We start from the raw sequence: 17656 nt of genomic DNA on the forward strand, positions 1-17656 counted from the left end.
GGTAGGTGATGAAGGCGTCATGACTACAAGAGAAGGCACACCAAGTACGACCGCACTTTGAGATTGATCCGTGGAACCCATCGCATACCATTACGAAGACGTTGGTGATGGACTCGCTACAATAACCAAAGTAGCGGGCGAAGATGACGCTATGCCGGGAGTACAGCTACGCACGATCCTACGGAGGACCCACCACACCAACCCAGGGAGCATATCTCTCTTTCTCTCTAGTAGAATGGAAGTCCCATTGTAAGGTCCTACCCTTGAGATATAAAATGGAAGGCTCTCCTCTTTCTTCGACACACAAGCACACCTGCTGTAACACGCTCCAGAATGATACTATGATCAACACTACATTGCACTAGGGCGCAAGCCTGAACCAGTATAACCCCTTGTTTCATCTATCGTTGAGTCCCAGTGATTCACAATTCGGAGTGAGTCCGCATTAGCATCCCCCGTCGAACACAAATCTCATTGTCCCCTGGTTTTAAAAACCATGACAAGTACCCCATATTGTTGTCATCGCTACATAAATCTGAGAGAGAGAAAAACAATCTAAGAGCATAGTCAGTAGTTCTCAAAATTTCAAGTTGTAAATTAATAAGTTGTAAAATGTCTAAAAAATTGGAAGTATTTTTATTGTGTTTGTTCAACAGTTTCTAAAATCTCACTCCTAAGAAATATAAAACAAAAAACCGAATACTATTTTCAAATCATCGTAAACACTTTTATACCCTCTCTCTCTTGTAAATTTGCATTGCAAACTATATCATACTTATTATTCTTCCTCACACCCTTTCATCCCAAAAAATTAAGACATGTGTGTATGTTTTTGCATGACAATGTTGATTCCCTCAAATGCGGAAAGATTGAGTTATGATAGAGGGTTATTAAAGAGCATGTTGACACGAAAAGTGGTAAACAGGTAGACCACAAGTTTACGGTTATCAAAGTAGCCTTCATCATCAAATGTATTTCAGGTACTGATTTACACATAAAACATTAAGTGTACTATCAAAGTATAAAGAACGTTATGTAATGATACAATAGTGTCATATAGTTGGATAAAGAGGATTTTATAGTTGTGATATGTTGTGACATAGGATAAATACAACAATGTTTACCAAGCCCTTGCTCATGGGGCATAGAGCAAAGCATCAAGAGCACAAAACTTTTGCCTAAAACTTTGTCTTTTTATGGGGCCTATTATTTTAATATTTTTCTTTAGAATACATACGGGAATATAAAAGATATATAGTGTTGTTACCACCTGCTAACTATCACAAAAAATCTATGCGGCAAATAGTATGCAAAGGTAAGATATAATCTAGACACCATGTCTATATTACATCTAGATATTGGAACCCTAATACATTAAGTTTCCCTTAATGAAACTAGATCACTCTACCAAAGTGAAACGACGTACCAATGAGGAAATATACTGACGAAACGCTAGTAGATCCCATTAATCTGTATATGTTTACGTATATATACTGACGAACGACATCTAGATAGATCTTTAGTGAGCTGATCATGTTCATGTCGCTAACCACTTGTCTGTTGTCGCCGGTGGACCAAACAAGATTGATTCTCTTTCTACTGCCACTAGGTAGGTAGCTGATCTATTTGTGTTATGGTTTCCGAGCTAAACAACACCTAAGGTGCAGACACGTGCCAGCTTTTAACACTTCACCATCTTTGATGCTATTATTATCACTTTTATCCTGCTACGTTCAGCTAGGAATTTAGATTTAGGACTGTGATTACACGGGGACGGAATACATTCACGACTCATCATGCACCTCACTTTACAAATTACAATCTAAGGGGGTGTTTGGTTTTAGAGACTAATTTTTAGTCCCTTCCATTTATTCCACTTTAGTCACTAAATTGTCAAATATGGAAACTAAAATAAAGTTATAGTTTCCATATTTTGCAATTTATAGACTAAAGTGGAATAAAATAGAAGGACTAAAAATTAGTCCCTAGTAACAAACACTCTCTAACTCGCAAATTTCCGAAAATTCAAAACTCCCATTCCACGCGTATCTAGCAAGTCCCTAGACTCCCTAGTCCCTACCGCGTAGCACGGCGGTGCTCCCGCTCGAACCCCAGAAGTCCGCACGCGGCCACGGCCACGTCCCATCGAAGTGTTTGAGACGTTTGCCCAGCGGCCAGCGCATCCCCACGGTCCAAACCAAACACGGACCCGAACCGCATGTCTCCTCCCCCTCCCAGACACAACCCTCCCATTGTCTTCCCCTCCTCTCCTCACGCCGACCACTCCATTCCTCATCGCCGCCTCCGCTTACTAATCCCCACAACCGCACCGATCCATCGCTCGCCTTAGGTTTTCTGCTCGACTACCTCCTGGTGCTCCACCGTTCTGGCTCGATTCGCGCCGAGGGCGGTTGCTCCGAGCTCTTAGCCACCTGTCGCCGCTGTAGCCTGCTGCTGCGGGGGTGCTCTGCCGTCGGCTGCCGCTGGTGTCGAGGAATAGGGTTTTGGGACTGCCAGGCAGAGGAGGGTGCATTGGTTGGCTTGCGCATGGGGATGGTGCCCAACGGGCTCCTGCCCAGTGCGTCTGCCGGGATGACGCGACGGCTCGACCCCGAGCGCTGGGCGGTCGCGGAGGACCGCACGGCGGAGTTGATCGCGTGCATCCAACCCAACGTGTACTCCGAGGGGCGGAGGCTGGCCGTGTACCACTACGTGCAGCGGCTCATCATGAACTGCCTCTCCTGCCAGGTAGGGTACCTGTAAGTGGTCCGATTGCCTCCCCCCCTGTAGCAGTGGAGATTAGCATCTGTATGAAGTAGAACGCTCTTAGATGGCGGCGAGGACTGCTGTGTGGATGTATAAACAGGACTGCTACTTTAGAACTGGCTAGTGTAATAATCGATGTTTTACTTTCTCTTATTTAAATGTTTGTCTGAACAACCGTAGCTTATTCTGGAGATAGTGCTCATTGTAAATGTTGACTTATGGTTCCAGAAGGCCTCTGGTCACTTAACACCAATGCTTTGGATCTGATACGTGTTTAGAAGCATGAAGTTTTCATACAATGAGGATAACTGGAAAAAAGTAATCCGTGCATTGGGGAAAAGCATGAATTGAGATAATGGATAGTGTATAGTTGAACTGTATTCACTCTTTGTACACATTCCTGTGACATGAGATGTATGAAAATCCTGTTTAATAGTTATAAATCAATAGCCATATGCGGCCGTATGAAAATCCTGGCTTGTCTGTTGGGATGAGCATTTGCTGTGCAGCCTAGGAGGCAGTGTAGTAAATAGCAGGTCATGCACATTGGCAGGGCTTTCTTGAGGCTAAGACCCAGTTATAGTGGGCTAAAACAGCTAAACTGAACGTGAGTACAAATAACGGTTTACTGCTCAAAACAGCTATAGCTGTCTATACAGGGCACATATAGCCGGCTGTTTATTTCCTTGCTTCGAGGTGCATCAGGATATCACTTTTACCTTCATGCGTCTTTGATAATAGAAACAGACTTGTTTGTTTGTCTTATGCATGTCAAGAGGGGGGGGGGCAGGGGGGGGGGATTTTTCACTACCATTTTGGACGTTCCTGCTCTTATCTTCAGCATCCAGTTCACTATATATGCCTCACAGAGAATTGATCTCTTTCTCTCTGCAGGTTTTTACCTTTGGGTCAGTCCCTCTCAAGACTTACTTACCCGATGGTGACATTGATGTCACTGCTTTTAGTAATAGTGAAGAATTAAAGGAGATTTGGGCAAATCTTGTCCGGGATGCATTGGAGCGTGAAGAGAAGGATGAAAACGCTGAATTTCATGTAAAAGAAGTCCAGTATATTCAGGCAGAGGTATTTTTCTGTGATATCTCATTTAGTTGATGTATAAGCATCAGAGAAGCTCAATACAAGGTTACACCTCTGCTAACGTGTACCTATGATGGAGTTTAAATCAGCATCATGGGCTCATGACTGTCTTTATGACTTATGATTTTGTCGAAGTTATTACCAGAAGTTGCCTATTGCATGCTACGCCATATAAATCTGTACAGGACAGAAAGTAACAAAATATCTAAGTTAAACTTAAGTTTAGTATGTGGCTGTCACTTCTTTCATACAGTTCTTTGCAGAATGTTGTGTGGGCAAAATCAATATGCTAATATACTATTAAATTTTAGGAGGATTATGTTTTTGAAGGCACTTCTAGCATCAGCCTTAGGTCTAGTACAGAAAAATGCATCTGATATCCTTTTTTCTTGCTCCCCTTCCCTTGTCTTTTGGGGAATATACCATGTTTAAGGATTTGCCACTTATATTTTTTTCATACATTTGTGTTATTCTCGCATGTTTCATGTATAATATACAGGTCAAGATTATAAAGTGTCTTGTGGAAAACATTGTTGTTGACATCTCATTTAATCAAGTCGGTGGACTATGCACACTATGTTTTCTTGAAGAGGTGTGTTCTTACCTTCCAAATCCAGCTTAATTTGTATATGCAGAGCTCGTCCTTGAAACTTTTACCATCTGTATCTTGTAATCCTGTAAAAAATTCATGTTGGTCTGGATGCCTGGTTCGACTGTTCAAATATGTTTGATTTTTTTTTTGCCTATTTTTGCTTGCTTCTAATGATTCTGCATTTTAATAGATTGACAACTTGATCAGCCAAAACCATTTATTCAAGAGGAGTATCATATTGATAAAGGCATGGTGTTTCTACGAGAGCCGTATTCTTGGAGCTCATCATGGTCTTATATCTACTTATGCATTGGAGACACTTGTTCTGTACATATTTCATATATTCAACAACTCTTTCACTGGACCTCTTGAGGTGACTTTGCCTTCTCGTCTTTTAAACGTACCCTGATATGAAACCAGTGCTTATTTTCTATTCGTGCATGTCCAGGTGTTGTACCGTTTCTTAGAATTTTTCAGCAACTTTGATTGGGAGAAATTTTGTTTGAGCTTGTGGGGCCCAGTTCCTATTAGTTCACTTCCGGATATGACTGGTAATTCATATGTATAGCTTTGTTTTGATAGATCAATGGTTCATTGAGACATGTGCGTTTTGATCATTCATGTTACATCATGCAGCGATCCCCCCACGGATGGACAGTGGTGAGTTGTTGCTGAACAAGTCCTTCCTCGATACTTGTAGTTCTGCATATGGAGTTGTGCCTCACACCCAGGAGAACCAGGGTCAACCATTTGTTTCAAAACATTTTAATGTTATTGATCCTTTACGTACAAACAACAATCTTGGAAGAAGTGTCAGTAAAGGTAACTATAAAGTAGGAACATCCTTTAAGATTGACCTTACCGGTGAATTGAACAGAGTAAATGTTCTTTGGTAGTTTGGCTTCACTTATTTCCACACAATTGATTGCGTGTTGTTTTTTATTTAATGATTTCTACTGTCATTCTGTGGTATTTGTAATGCTAGGTGATTATATCATGCACTGTATATGTGATAATCGATTACTAGTTTGCTACCTCAATGTTTGGTTGTTCCAGTTTTTTTGCTTTTGTTTGGGGATTTTTTGTGGCAGTATTCTTTTGCTGTCACAGTAGCTGTTTGATTGTTAGCATAATTATGAAACTATATTTTGAAATTTAATCAACTTTTGTTATGACATATTTTCTATTAGCAGAAGTATCTGGTCAAAACTCAAAAGTCCACATAATTGCAACTTTCGAGCTTGTGGCCTGGTGGAATGTCGCTATTCTCCAGATATACACATATACATTTTCTAGTAAACCAACCTAATACTGGCAATAAGAATTTCATTCTTTTCTTATGCTGCAACATGTCCTCTGTAGCTATAGTTTACTTTGTTCTCTGGTCTATTCTGTTCTATCTAGCTATGACAAGATGTCGGGTACTTAAAATAGCAATCTCATGTTGACGCATGTATGTTGGGTGAACCCTCCGTGTTCATTTTAGCATGGCCTCATCTTAGGTTTGGTACGGTTTTATTTTGCTGTTACAAACTATTGTAATTTCATTGCTTTCAAGTATAGAAATTCGGTTCGTCCGTGGCGGAAAAAATGTCGAAGCTATATGTTCTACCAGTCCTTGTTCCAGGTTAATCATTATGAGTATATCATTTGAATGTTGTGTCAGAGGAGGTATTGCTGCAGAATTAGGTGCATATATTCATGTGTAGGGGAGTATATATATGATCGTAGAGGTGGGCGGCTAGGGAAACCCTATGCGCCAATGAGCTAGACCCAACCTCACGCACGAGATTGGTCGGGCCCAATATATATAAACCCTAATACACATATAGGCAACAATTAGTATTCTAACACCCCCGCAGTCAAAAATCTAGTCACAAGAGATGTTGAGCTAGATCGAAGCTCCGAAAACATCGTTGAGGGGAGGCCATTCGTGAAAATATTGGCAAATTGTGATGATGTTGACAACACCCTCCTAACGCACAACGCACAAATCCAGCATGCCCATCATTGCTTCATTGGCGAGCATGACAACATGCTAGGCTGCGTGCCAGCGTCTGCCTCCTCCGGATGTTGGTTTGTGCGACGACGACCGACTTTCCCAGTTTCCCTACCCTATTCTCGGTGCGGCAACAGAGACTAAGCGACCAGCTTGAGTTATGATCTAGTTTACTAATTGTATTATGTGTATGTTCAATTATATGCTATGAAACTACTTCTATAGGACATCGATTCGCTCGACGATGCTATATGGTGCTGAATGTTGGTCGACAAAAAGGCGACATGTCCAACAACTGAGTGTAGCAGAGATGCGCATGTTACATTGGTTTGGTCGGCACACAAGAAGGGATAGAGTCCGAAACGTAGATATTCAGGATAGCCGATAGGGTCGTGGTGGCACCAATTGAGGAGAAATTGATTCAACATCGGTTGAGATGGTTTGGACATGTCTAAAGGAGACCTCTTGAGGCGCCGGTGCGTAGAGGGATTTTGGAGCGGGTCGATAATGTAAAAAGAGGTAGGGGTCGACCTAAAATAACTTGGGACAAGGGAGTTAAGAGAGCTTAAGGAGTGGAATATCTCCAAGGAATTAGCTAAGGATAGGTGCTCTTGGAGACTAGCAATCAATGTGCCCGAACCATGATCTTTGCCTTTTTTCCCTTAACTCTACCGTCTTTCTTTTACCCTTTCGGTTTTTTTCTATCCTTGTTTCTTGTGGGTTTCATCTCTAGCCTACCCCAACTTGCTATGTTGTTGTTGTTGTATGAAACTACTTCTATGTGATACTATAATCAACTATACATGCCAAAAGGCTACTAAGATAGGTTTTAAACCGATTTTTTTGTGTTCTAGTAAAATTTGAATGCCCATTCTCTAAATCCAGGGCACGTCCCTGCTGGATGGAGGTGCAGAAGGTGGCGTTGAGATGGAGGGTGTGGGTCTCATGATTCCTGAGAGAGCGAGCTAGAGGTGGCACGTCGTGCCATTGTGCTCTGCTCCCTAATGATCCAACACAACTCAGGGGAGATGGTGCTGGAGATCTAGCAGATGATGATGATGTCCATCCGATCGCAACATGAATCAGTGTTTGACGGAGGGTTAGACAAGACGCGGCCGACGAGGGTGTTCCGTGTGAGAGCAAGTAGCACCTGATCATACCAGCAGGATTAATTGTCGGAGGAGGATGATCGTCACCAACAATCAGACGCCGGGAACATCGGTTGCATGGCTGTGGAGATTGGCGATGGTGGCAACCTCGTAAGTTGCAAGACGTCCTGTGGGGACGCCCTAGGGTGGGGGCCGGTGGTCGTGGGGTGTTGTAGGCCCAAACCTTATCGGGTGGCGACAGCCTTTGCTTGAGGGAGCAGCAGCGGCCTTTCTCCTATTCGAGAAGGGTGGCTGCCTAGACGTGAGCGTGTGCTTTGGCAGCCTTTTTTTGGCAACCTGAGCTGTGACGAGCATGTCGTCGATCTTCTTGTGGAAGGCCACAACCTCATCAACATGGGCATGGGGCACGATCCTCGACAGTTGACGAGGTCCTTGCCATGGGTGCAGAGGTGGGGTGAAATGCGTGTGCGTTGCTGTGGCGACACAGCACAAGGGTGGCAGCGTCCCTAGAGGGGTGGTTGCCAGGGGAGGAGCAGAAATGAGATTGGACTTGGATGCTAAGTTAGAGGCAGTTTTGCGACAGAAATAGATGCATCTATTATGTGTTCGGGAACACATATATAGTCGTAGAGGTGGGTGGCTAGGGAAACACTAGGCACCAATGGGCTGGTCCCAGCCTCATGCAGGAGATGGGCCAGGCCCAATATGTATAAATCATAATACACATATCTGCAGCAATTAGTATTCTAACATTGTGATCCAATCTTGTTAGTGCCAACTTGACAAAAATCTTTTGGCCTAAATAATCTCTGCTCAGCCAGCAATTTTAAGCTCCGTGCATCCCTCCTTGGTAGATTTCATTAACTAGAAATTTCTTGTCTAATTGGTATGAGGTCCAAACAAGCCTTAAACAACTAGGTGCACTTACTTCATTTTGGGTTTGTTACAATTTATGTCAATACTGACAGCATCTTGTAAGGATGTGACCCATAGTAGATTCTCCTTGAGCAGTTTTGTGATTGTCACACTTACACTAGTAGAGAACAGATCTTTGATTCAACACATTAGTCATAGCTAGAGTTGGGCCCATGACTAATGTGAGCATTAGTTCTGGGTCCAAGTTTCATGTGCATTGGACGACCTTTAGTCCGGTGGGCTAAAGGGTCTACATTAGTCTTGGTTGGTGTTACCAACCTGGATTAAAGAGCTTTGAGCCATTAGTTCCGGTTGATAACATCAACCTAGACTAAAAGGGTCATTCACGAATTAGTTCAAAAGGAAAGTATCCCATTCCCATCCAAAGTCACATGTGCTGTAAGATCTTGGGTGAGTCCCATGAATCGCATGGGTGGGAGTTTGTGCCAATTTTTTTTAAGGCCTTGCAGAGACGCAGACCCTTTAGTCCCTGTTCAGGCATCCGGGACTAACAGACCATGCCCTTTAGTCCCAGATCCCTAGTCCTGGTTGGAAATCAGGACTATAGCCAGTTTTTGTACTGGTGTTATATTCACTCTTGCATGTATATTGGCCTTTTGAGTATGCTAATTAAGGGCAGCATACTTGATTATTTAATACTTAAATATGACAATTCTTCCTTGTGCTCTTTACATGCAAAAGAACTCTTGTCATTACTTTGTCTTCTTATCCTTTTGTTGCTAACTACGTCCAGTCTTTTAAGAAGATGCGTTCAGTGAAAAGTTGCGGTTTTGCAGGAAATTTCTTTAGAATACGCAGTGCTTTTGCGTATGGGGCGAAAAGGCTCGGAAAGTTACTTGAATGTCCAAAAGAAGCTTTAATTCCTGAATTAAACCAGTTCTTCACAAATACATGGATAAGACATGGGAGTGGAAGTCGTCCTGATGTGCCTATCCCAAGTCTGGTTGATGTGCGGCCTATGAAGGTTGTTTCTTCTGTAGTGTCAAGCAGCCAGAGAAGTTTAGCGGCATTCAAGAAAAAAGTTGAAAATCCTAAACTTCATGTTAATCAGGATAATCTTCGTCCGAATCAAGATAATCTCACTGGAGTTGGTGACATACATTACCGTAATCTACCAAGAACAGTTAATCCTTCAGTTTCTCATGTTCAGCACCAAAAAAGTTATACACCACAAGGCAATGCTAAGGTCTCTGAACAGCTTGAAAGAAATAACTCAGACGGATTGATGCAAAGTGCAAGGGATAAGAGAGTGCCAAATGGTCTCTTTGTCAATGACAGAAATGGGCAGAACAGGTCCAGATTTGCAAGGACCCGATCAAGTCCTGAACTCACAGACTCGTCTACTGAAGGATTTCGTGGTAGGCGGACTAATGCAGTTGGTATGGAAAAATCTTTTGGTGTTGATTACAGCAGAAGAAACATCTTGATTCCAGAAGTGTCTAGCAACCACAGCACTAAGTCTTCACAAGATGAATCAGTGTCTTCCATGAATGGTTCATCTCACCCTAGTGCATTGGCAGCTTCTGACTCAAATAGCGTTTCAAGCAGCTTTCGTGATGATAATGGTTTTGTGATGAATGAAGAACTCCCTTCTGTTTCTGAATCATCGGATATGCACCACGATGAACAAGTTCTGGCTAATTTAATGGAATCCATGAAGTTGCATGGATTCAACGGACAGATTCAATTGCCAATGCAAATACCTTCTCATTTGTCTGTAGCGCATCCCCCTTTACTGGCTCCAACAACTTATTCACAAAAGCATTTGGCTGGGGTTCCACCAGCTAACTTAATTGGGACACCATGGTTGCCCAATATGCAGTTCCTGCATGGATTTGTTCCACCTATGGCCCATTACATACACAATCCAAATTTTGCACCAAACATCGAGGATGGTACTGAGACTGAAAAACCTAATACATCAGATGTGAATCATGATGCTGGCAAAACTTGGCAAGAGTATGGTGTTGGGTTTTCTAGACATTTTGATCCTGAAGCAAGAGATCCTCACTTCTATGGTATTGATGGCAAGGAGCATTCCTCTTTGCCTAATGGTGTACCAGGTGCTCCCTTGGAAAGGCAGATGAAATTCACAGTTGAGAATAATGTTGTAGGTGATGAAACTTATACTGGCATGTTCCAAATTCATACAGGTAGAGAACCTGCTGTAGATTATTCTAAGAGGAGTGGTTATGGGAATGTTCCGTCTTCACATGCCAGTTCATCCAAAGGCAAAACTCTGGATTCGAGTTCATGGGATGAAATGACTGTAAATACAACAATACCACCAAGAGAAAATTGGGGAAAAAGACCTGCCTTTGTGGCACCTGCCACGACTACACATGGCAATACTGGGTGGCAGATGGGAAATATCACTGAGCATCTCGCAGCTGAAGTTAATGATGGCCCCAGAAATGGGACAGTGGTACCAATCATCACTGAAGCTTCTGAGATAGTAACAGGGTCTGATTCTTTTTCATCAAAATCAAGAACTAGTCAAGTACCCAATGAGCTTGATCCATCACAAGTTGGCATGCCTAATCCAGTGTTTACACCTTTTCTTATTGGATCACCACAGCATAGGCAAGCTGATAGCTCTGGACTTACTTTTGTTCCAACAGGTCCACCAGTTCCTTTTGTTGTGCTCCCGTTTGTTCCAGGGAATAATGATGGTTCTGGCCCCCAGTTTGAGAGAAGCGAAGGAATTGATCAGCTTCCTGCCAATACTGTAGGTCAATTTTTTGGTTCACTTAATGATGTTCACCAACAAGATTCCAGTGCTATCTCAACAGTATCGTCCAGTACTATGACTGAGCCATCTGGTGAACACAAGCCTGATATCTTGCATAGTGATTTTGTCAGCCATTGGCACAATTTACAGTATGGGCGACTCTGTCAGAATCCTCGTCCCATGGGTCCTGTTCTATACCCTGTTCCAGTGCCACCGATGTATTTACAGGGCCATGTTCCATGGGATGGGCCTGGAAGACCAGCTGCACCAAATGTTAACTGGACACAAATGGTGGGCGGTCAACGAGTATTTCCTGTGATGCCTGTACAACCGGCTACAGAAAGAACTGGTGTTTTTCAGCACTACGGTGAAGATGCACCCAGATACCGTGGAGGCACAGGAACCTACTTGCCAAATCCTGTAAGAACCTTATCTTGCATCATGCATAGAGAGCCTGTTAGTAATAATATATTGTGGAAAAACTGAACAAGCTTGATTCTTTATTGTATTACAGCATTGCAATTTAATACGTGGTTAGCTGAGAACATCAACATTATCAATGTACTTATATCAAACTTTGCTTTCTGAACTTCATACTCATTCCAGCTTGTTGAACAGCTGTTATGAGCTTGAGATTATTGGCCATCCATGCCCTGTTCTTTAACAATCTAGTTCAAAAAGGTTACACAATCAGAAATAAATCTATGAGATGTGACTCTGGGGTCCAAAGATTTTAGACTTGGTAGAACTAAACCGAATACATGAGATGTGACTTCGACACTACTATAAATGAGGAAGATGTTAGTTTGGAAGGTCAAGTAGTGGCTAGGAAGGATACCTTTGAGTATTTAAGATCAATGCTATAGAGAGACAGGGATATTGATGAAGATGCTAGCCATAGACTAAGTAGGGTGGATGAAGCATCCGACGTTCAATGCGATTGAAGGGTACACCAAAACTAAAAGGCAAGTTGTGTAGGACAGGGATTAGAACTGCTATGTTGTATGGTGCAAAATGTTGGCCTAAAGAACATGTTAAGCAGAGAAGTCTTGTAGAAATGCATATGCTGTGTTCGATTTGTGGCCATACAAGAAGGGATCGAGTTTGGAACTATGATGTACATGATAAGCTAGGGGTAGCACCAATTAAAGAAAAGTTTGTTCAACGGTGACCTTCAGATATGCTAGTGCGGATTGGTATCCTAAGGCTGTCTCCAGCAGACTGTGCATATGGTCGTGCAAAACACTGTTTTATACTGTAGACTGCATTGTTTACAGAGTGAAATTTGAATTAGAAGATGGGATGAGAGATATGATGAGTAAGCTGCTGGAGACAACCTAAGGCCCGGTACAATGGGAAAAGATGTAGGGGAAGGCCAAAGTTGACATGGGAAAAGACAATAAAAAGAGACTTGAAAGGATGAAATATAACCAACGATTTAGCCTTGATTATAAGTGCATGAAAAACAGCTACCTATGTGCTTGGACCTTGACTTGTTGTTTCTATTGGGTTTCAACTCTAGTCTACCCCATCTTGCTTGAGATTAAAAGACCTTTTGCTGTAATTAGAAATAAAATTGTTGTATATCTTATTACATAGAGCGAGAGGACAAAAAGGTCCATGTTTATCTAGAGGCTGGAAAATAATTGAGTCATTGAAAATGTGATTGGATGGGTCTTGATCATCCCATCCATTTCGAATTTGTTTCCGCCCTTCTCTATTTTCTTTTCCGTTATTTTTACTGAATTTTAGGATTTGTCTCATCAATCCAAACCCACAAATGCCCCTTTAGATGATTCAACTGCTCAACTCGAGATTGTAACTATTCATAGTTCTGTTGGATTCTGTCAGTTTGGTAAAATTCAAAGTTTAAACTTGCTAATAACTTATAAGATTTATGAGTCTACCTTCAAAATTGATGGGAGGATTCCCTTTATCACAACATGAGTTTCTTAGAGCTTGAGGCCCAGGATCTAGACACAAACAGTGGCTGTTTTTTTATCAACTTGCTAGCTTGGAGTTGCTTATTGGTGAAATTGGTCTTTGGTAGTGCTAACTTGTTTTAATAACATCATCCAAAATCATCATGCTGAAGTTCGTGTACTAGGAACAGTTTTGCCGGGACCAGTTATCATCCTGTAACTATGAATTAATTGTGCTGGTGCTTCTGAGTACTAAATAAGGATGCACCCTGGACGAACTTGACCAGAACTACTCTGAGATCCACCAAAACTTGACCAGAACTAAGCCGTCTTTTTTAAATGGTCTTCAATCGACTTGAAAGCCATGTATCACTCACAGACAGCATGAAACCATAGTATTGTAACTCGGCCGGGGAGGGAAAGACCGTCCTTCCGGTATTATATTAACAAGAGGCCGAAAGATGGTCTCGACCGAGAAAATCCCCGAACCTTGGCCCCCCATCACTAGTGGGCCGTCACGGACGTAACCTGGGAGCGGGCGGGGCACAACGAGGGGATTTTTTTAACCAAACCAAAAATTCGCCCCGAGGGAGATCGAACCCTGGACCTGAGGTGCTACCTTGAAGCCTTAACCATTGCGCTAGAGGCCCTTTCGCAAACCATAGCATTGTAACTTTCCGGCATTTAGGTTGGAGCTTCCCCCTACCCCTGTACACTGGTAATAGTTAAGGTGCACATACTAGGATAGTACAATGGTTGAAAATGTTTAATCACCAATAAATGAATCACAACCTAATTGTGCTGTCTAGTTTATTGGACTTTTGAGTTGCCACATGAAGAAAACTCAGTCCATTTCGTGACCGAATTAAGATATATTACTGGATTATGTGTGATATAGGTTTTCTTATGGTGGTTCTACCTTTTGTCCGTCTTGGGTCATGACACTTTCATTTCCATGTTTTGCAAGAGATAGATTTATTAAACCAATGATTTATGAAATTGATTGTCTGGACTGTGGAATACTAAGCTGTCAATTCTATGGCTTCTGTTCAGAAGGTTCATTTTAGGGACCGACACTCAAATTCAAGAAACTACAGAGGAGGTTATAATGGTGACAGGGGTGACTATAATGATAAGGAGGGAAGCTGGATAAACTCAAAACAACGAAATCCAAACCGCGGCTATGGACGTAGCCAGTCAGAGAGGTCCGGCATGAGGTCTGATAGACAGGTCACTGATGAGAGCCGGTCTGATAGGCAACGACGAACTTATAGAAATGACTCGTACCGGCATGAGGCAAGCTCTCAGTATCTTGTGCAGGGCCAACCTTTTGGATCCACAAGCTCTATGCGCAAACCAGGAAACACAGTGCATGGGGTTTATACACCACCATCTACGTATTCAAATGGTACCAGTGCTTTATCTGGCCCTCCAGGACCACCATTTTTTATGGTGTACTCTTATGAACAAGGCTCAAATCATGCTGCTTCCTCATCTGAACCAATTGAATTTGGATCTCTTGGGCCACTTCCTGCAGCAGATGGTGATGACATACCAAGGTCGACACGCCAAGTAATGCCTAATGGGTTTTATGGGCAAAGACGTGGTCGATATAGGGGTGGTTCCTCTCATTCATCTCCTGATCAACCATCCTCGCCTCAGCCTCGTCGGTAATATTTTTATTATATTCTTTGTTTATCACTATTTTATTTTCAATGTTTTAGTATGAGCAGTCTGAAAAATTCACATCATGAATCTGTAGCAAAATTTGATGTTATCTGTAAAAAAACAACTCATCATGCTTTCATCTATATTAGCAGAATAAATGCATTACTGCAGTTGTCAATAGTAAGTTACCTGCCCTATAGCTAAAATTGACAGACAATGATGGATCGCTGAAAATTCAAATTTGTTAAATTCTCGCGCATTGAAGAATCTGGCACATGAACATGCAGCTGTGTGCAAATTAGACAGGGCAGGCATGGATTAAAGAAAAAGGCTGCTTCATATTTCATGTTGATAAAAAAGTATAAAATATTATATTCATGGCACAGAAAAAAATTCCAAATCATTTTATTTTCATTCCTCAGTGGGTCTTTCAGAGTTCAATGACAATAGTCATTCTCTTATGGTTACTTTGTCCCATTGGTGATAATGGCTTGTGTGTGCTCATTTTTGGTTGCCTGTGGCCTACATGAAGTGCAAAGTATGCACATTGCACAAAGCGTGTTGAGCTGACACTCATTGCTGTTACAGTAGTTAGCAAATTGGCTCCTGGTATCTAGTTTCAAAGGTATAAATTAGCGCAAAACCACATCAAACTAGTACCACATCAAGGATTATGATTGCCATCATTTATGCAGGTTGCTTCTATGAGTTGATTTATGTATATGCCTGCAAGTATTTAGCACCATTTGTTGTGCTGAAATTTCTGTTTCTTTTTGCTTTGAAGGTAGTTGAGTCTTCGTATGATGGCTTGATCACTTCGTATGAAACCTTGCGATAGCAATATTTTGGTCCACCCCTTGTGATCACATCCTGCATGGGTGAAGATGGTTGGGCCTTCAGCAGCCACAAAAAAAGTATATGCCCTAGCTGGCTTGTTGGTGCTCTGTGATTCTCAGAAGCACTGAATTGTGAATACCATCAAAAGAGGCATCAATTTACCGGCAGGTTATTTTACCAGTCACAATGATGCTTCCTGGAATCAAAATAACTATCTTCCGAACAAATCATGGAACCTTCAATCCTATAATATCTTCATACAGAAATCAGAACTGAACTGAAGGTTATGAGCAAGGATGAACTGTGTTCCGGCCGTCCCGTTATATGAATTGTGTCAAGGGTAATAACAATATTAGTTTGGATGGAGCAGGAACAAGCATTGCTGCATTGGAAACAATCTGGAATGCTTTGGGCTTTAAATCCCGTACCGTTTTTAGGTAGGATTAAGCTCATGTAACACAGCAAACTTTTCACTTAGATGCACTATGAATCAAGTGAATCGTAGGAAACGGATTCTCGTGCTGAAGGGAGGGATGACTCCAGAATTTACTCTTAAGGCACGAGTAAAAAAGTTATCCATGTCAATCTTCCTCGTTTCCTTTCCATGTGTGCTGTGTGTTGGGATGTTCGCATGTTTCTCTGCCCGCGTGTTGGTTTTCAGGGCTGTTTCATCTATGATCATTCAGTTATGCAGAGAGCGGCAGCTTTATAGGTTACATCAGTGTTAAAAAAATAAGAGGAATTTAGGGATCTTAAGAATCAGTGTAGCTGGTAATTTGCTCGTGCTAAATGCATTTTACAATGGGTACATATGTATTGCAAATTCTGAGCTCGCATGATGTTGGTGAACATTCTCGCACTCCCAGTGGCCTATGGGCTGGTCTACATTGTTTGCGTATTTCCCTTGGTAATCAGGGTATGACGAGTAAAATGGCCATTCCCTGGACTGCTACAGTGGCGAAGTGTGCCCATACTTCGTCTGTTGAAACTGAATGACGTCCTCAGCTCGCTACTCTGCTCCAGCTCTCTTCTTGAGCTCCGAAATGAAGTCCTCCCTCTCCTGGTCTGACATGCCCTCCGTGGAGCAGTCCCCGACGCCCCACTCGGCGCCCCGCAGACAGTACTTGTCCTGGATCATCCTCTCGTTCCTGCAAAAAACACAGGTTCAGCGCTGGAAATGCATCACCAGAGAGATCCCAAGAACCGAATAAAAGACTACGTTTTTACTTCTCTTTGTTCTTCCTGCTCTTCTCGAGCAGGTCCTGCAGCACCTTGGACTTCTTGAACCTGTTATCGAACTCGGTGTACTTCTTCTGGTTCTCCGCTTGAGAGCGAAACAGGGAGACATGGTTTCCATGAGTCAGAAAAGGCCCGGAATGGTAAAACGCTTGCAGCAAGAACAAGTCCTTGGCCTCCACAAGAACTCAGCAGGTAACTCAGGATCTCAACTAACCATTCCATTTCTCCAGGAACTCGAGCCGGGGGAGGTCGGGGCCGGGAGTCGACTCCAGTCCCGAGAAACCGGACAGGATGCCGGCGTTCACTGCAGTTCGCGAACAAAATGTTCCGGGCATTATTAGTCTGGAAGCACCGGCGGCGAATCTTCGAATGTTTTACGTTCCATCAAGTGTGCCTGACTCTGATGCTGTGTTGCACCGGTGTCGCTAGCAAGTGCGCCGTGCCGGTGAGCAAGACTGCAAGAGTAGCCGTACCTGGACTGGACCAGAGGAAGAGCGAGAGCGAGACAGCCGCCGCAGGGACAGCCAGAGACACCCGGCCTGTCATCGCTGGTGGCGGGGCGGCGCTGCATCGCCCCTTGCCCTTCGGGTTCGGCGGTGCTGCGGCGGCCGGGGGCGCGGCGGGGAGGCCGAGCATGGCTAGCTACTTCGCTTGCTGGTAGCCTGACAGTATGCTAAGGCCCAGCAATGCGAAGGAGGATGCATCATGGATGGATTGGATGGAGAGCATGTAGCACTAGCGGACTGGTGGGGGCAAGCC

The 17656-nt window shown here is 43.0% G+C and overlaps 2 protein-coding genes across 3 annotated transcripts; one reads left to right on the plus strand and one right to left on the minus strand.

Annotated features, from left to right (window-relative positions):
• The first annotated feature begins 2112 nt into the window (after nucleotides 1-2112).
• LOC103639449 (nucleotidyltransferase) lies at nucleotides 2113-16507 on the plus strand. Of its 2 annotated transcripts, none has more exons than XM_008662200.3 (9): nucleotides 2113-2748; nucleotides 3661-3849; nucleotides 4364-4456; nucleotides 4647-4829; nucleotides 4905-5007; nucleotides 5093-5278; nucleotides 9277-11651; nucleotides 14207-14823; nucleotides 15606-16507. In XM_008662200.3, the coding sequence occupies exons 1-9, from the start codon at nucleotides 2548-2550 to the stop codon at nucleotides 15607-15609; spliced, it is 3951 nt and encodes a 1316-aa protein (XP_008660422.1). In that variant the 5' UTR covers nucleotides 2113-2547; the 3' UTR covers nucleotides 15610-16507. The 2 variants fall into 2 exon arrangements, with proteins under 2 accessions (XP_008660422.1, XP_008660423.1); XM_008662201.3 differs by having other exon boundaries at nucleotides 14210-14823; nucleotides 15606-16255.
• Nucleotides 16457-17546, minus strand: LOC100191635 (uncharacterized). The gene is made up of 4 exons (NM_001137064.1): nucleotides 17371-17546; nucleotides 17112-17201; nucleotides 16886-16982; nucleotides 16457-16806 (listed from the first exon to the last, which is right to left on the minus strand). Exons 1-4 carry the CDS (start codon nucleotides 17531-17533, stop codon nucleotides 16668-16670), a joined length of 489 nt encoding a protein of 162 aa, NP_001130536.1. The 5' UTR covers nucleotides 17534-17546; the 3' UTR covers nucleotides 16457-16667.
• Nucleotides 17547-17656: the final 110 nt, after the last annotated feature.

Source organism: Zea mays, chromosome 9, assembly GCF_902167145.1.
Source record: "Zea mays cultivar B73 chromosome 9, Zm-B73-REFERENCE-NAM-5.0, whole genome shotgun sequence".
Taxonomy (NCBI): Eukaryota; Viridiplantae; Streptophyta; class Magnoliopsida; order Poales; family Poaceae; genus Zea; species Zea mays.

Coding starts and splice junctions, on each gene's coding strand:
- LOC103639449 (XM_008662200.3), top strand. CDS start 2,548: ATGGGGATGGTGCCCAACGGGCTCCTGCCCAGTGCGTCTGCCGGGATG. Junction 2,749..3,660: donor TGAACTGCCTCTCCTGCCAG/GTAGGGTACCTG, acceptor TTCTCTCTGCAG/GTTTTTACCTTTGGGTCAGT. Junction 5,008..5,092: donor TTCACTTCCGGATATGACTG/GTAATTCATATG, acceptor TACATCATGCAG/CGATCCCCCCACGGATGGAC.
- LOC100191635 (NM_001137064.1), bottom strand. CDS start 17,533: ATGCTCGGCCTCCCCGCCGCGCCCCCGGCCGCCGCAGCACCGCCGAAC. Junction 16,983..17,111: donor GTTCCTGGAGAAATGGAATG/GTTAGTTGAGAT, acceptor TTCGCTCTCAAG/CGGAGAACCAGAAGAAGTAC. Junction 16,807..16,885: donor AGCAGGAAGAACAAAGAGAA/GTAAAAACGTAG, acceptor TGTTTTTTGCAG/GAACGAGAGGATGATCCAGG.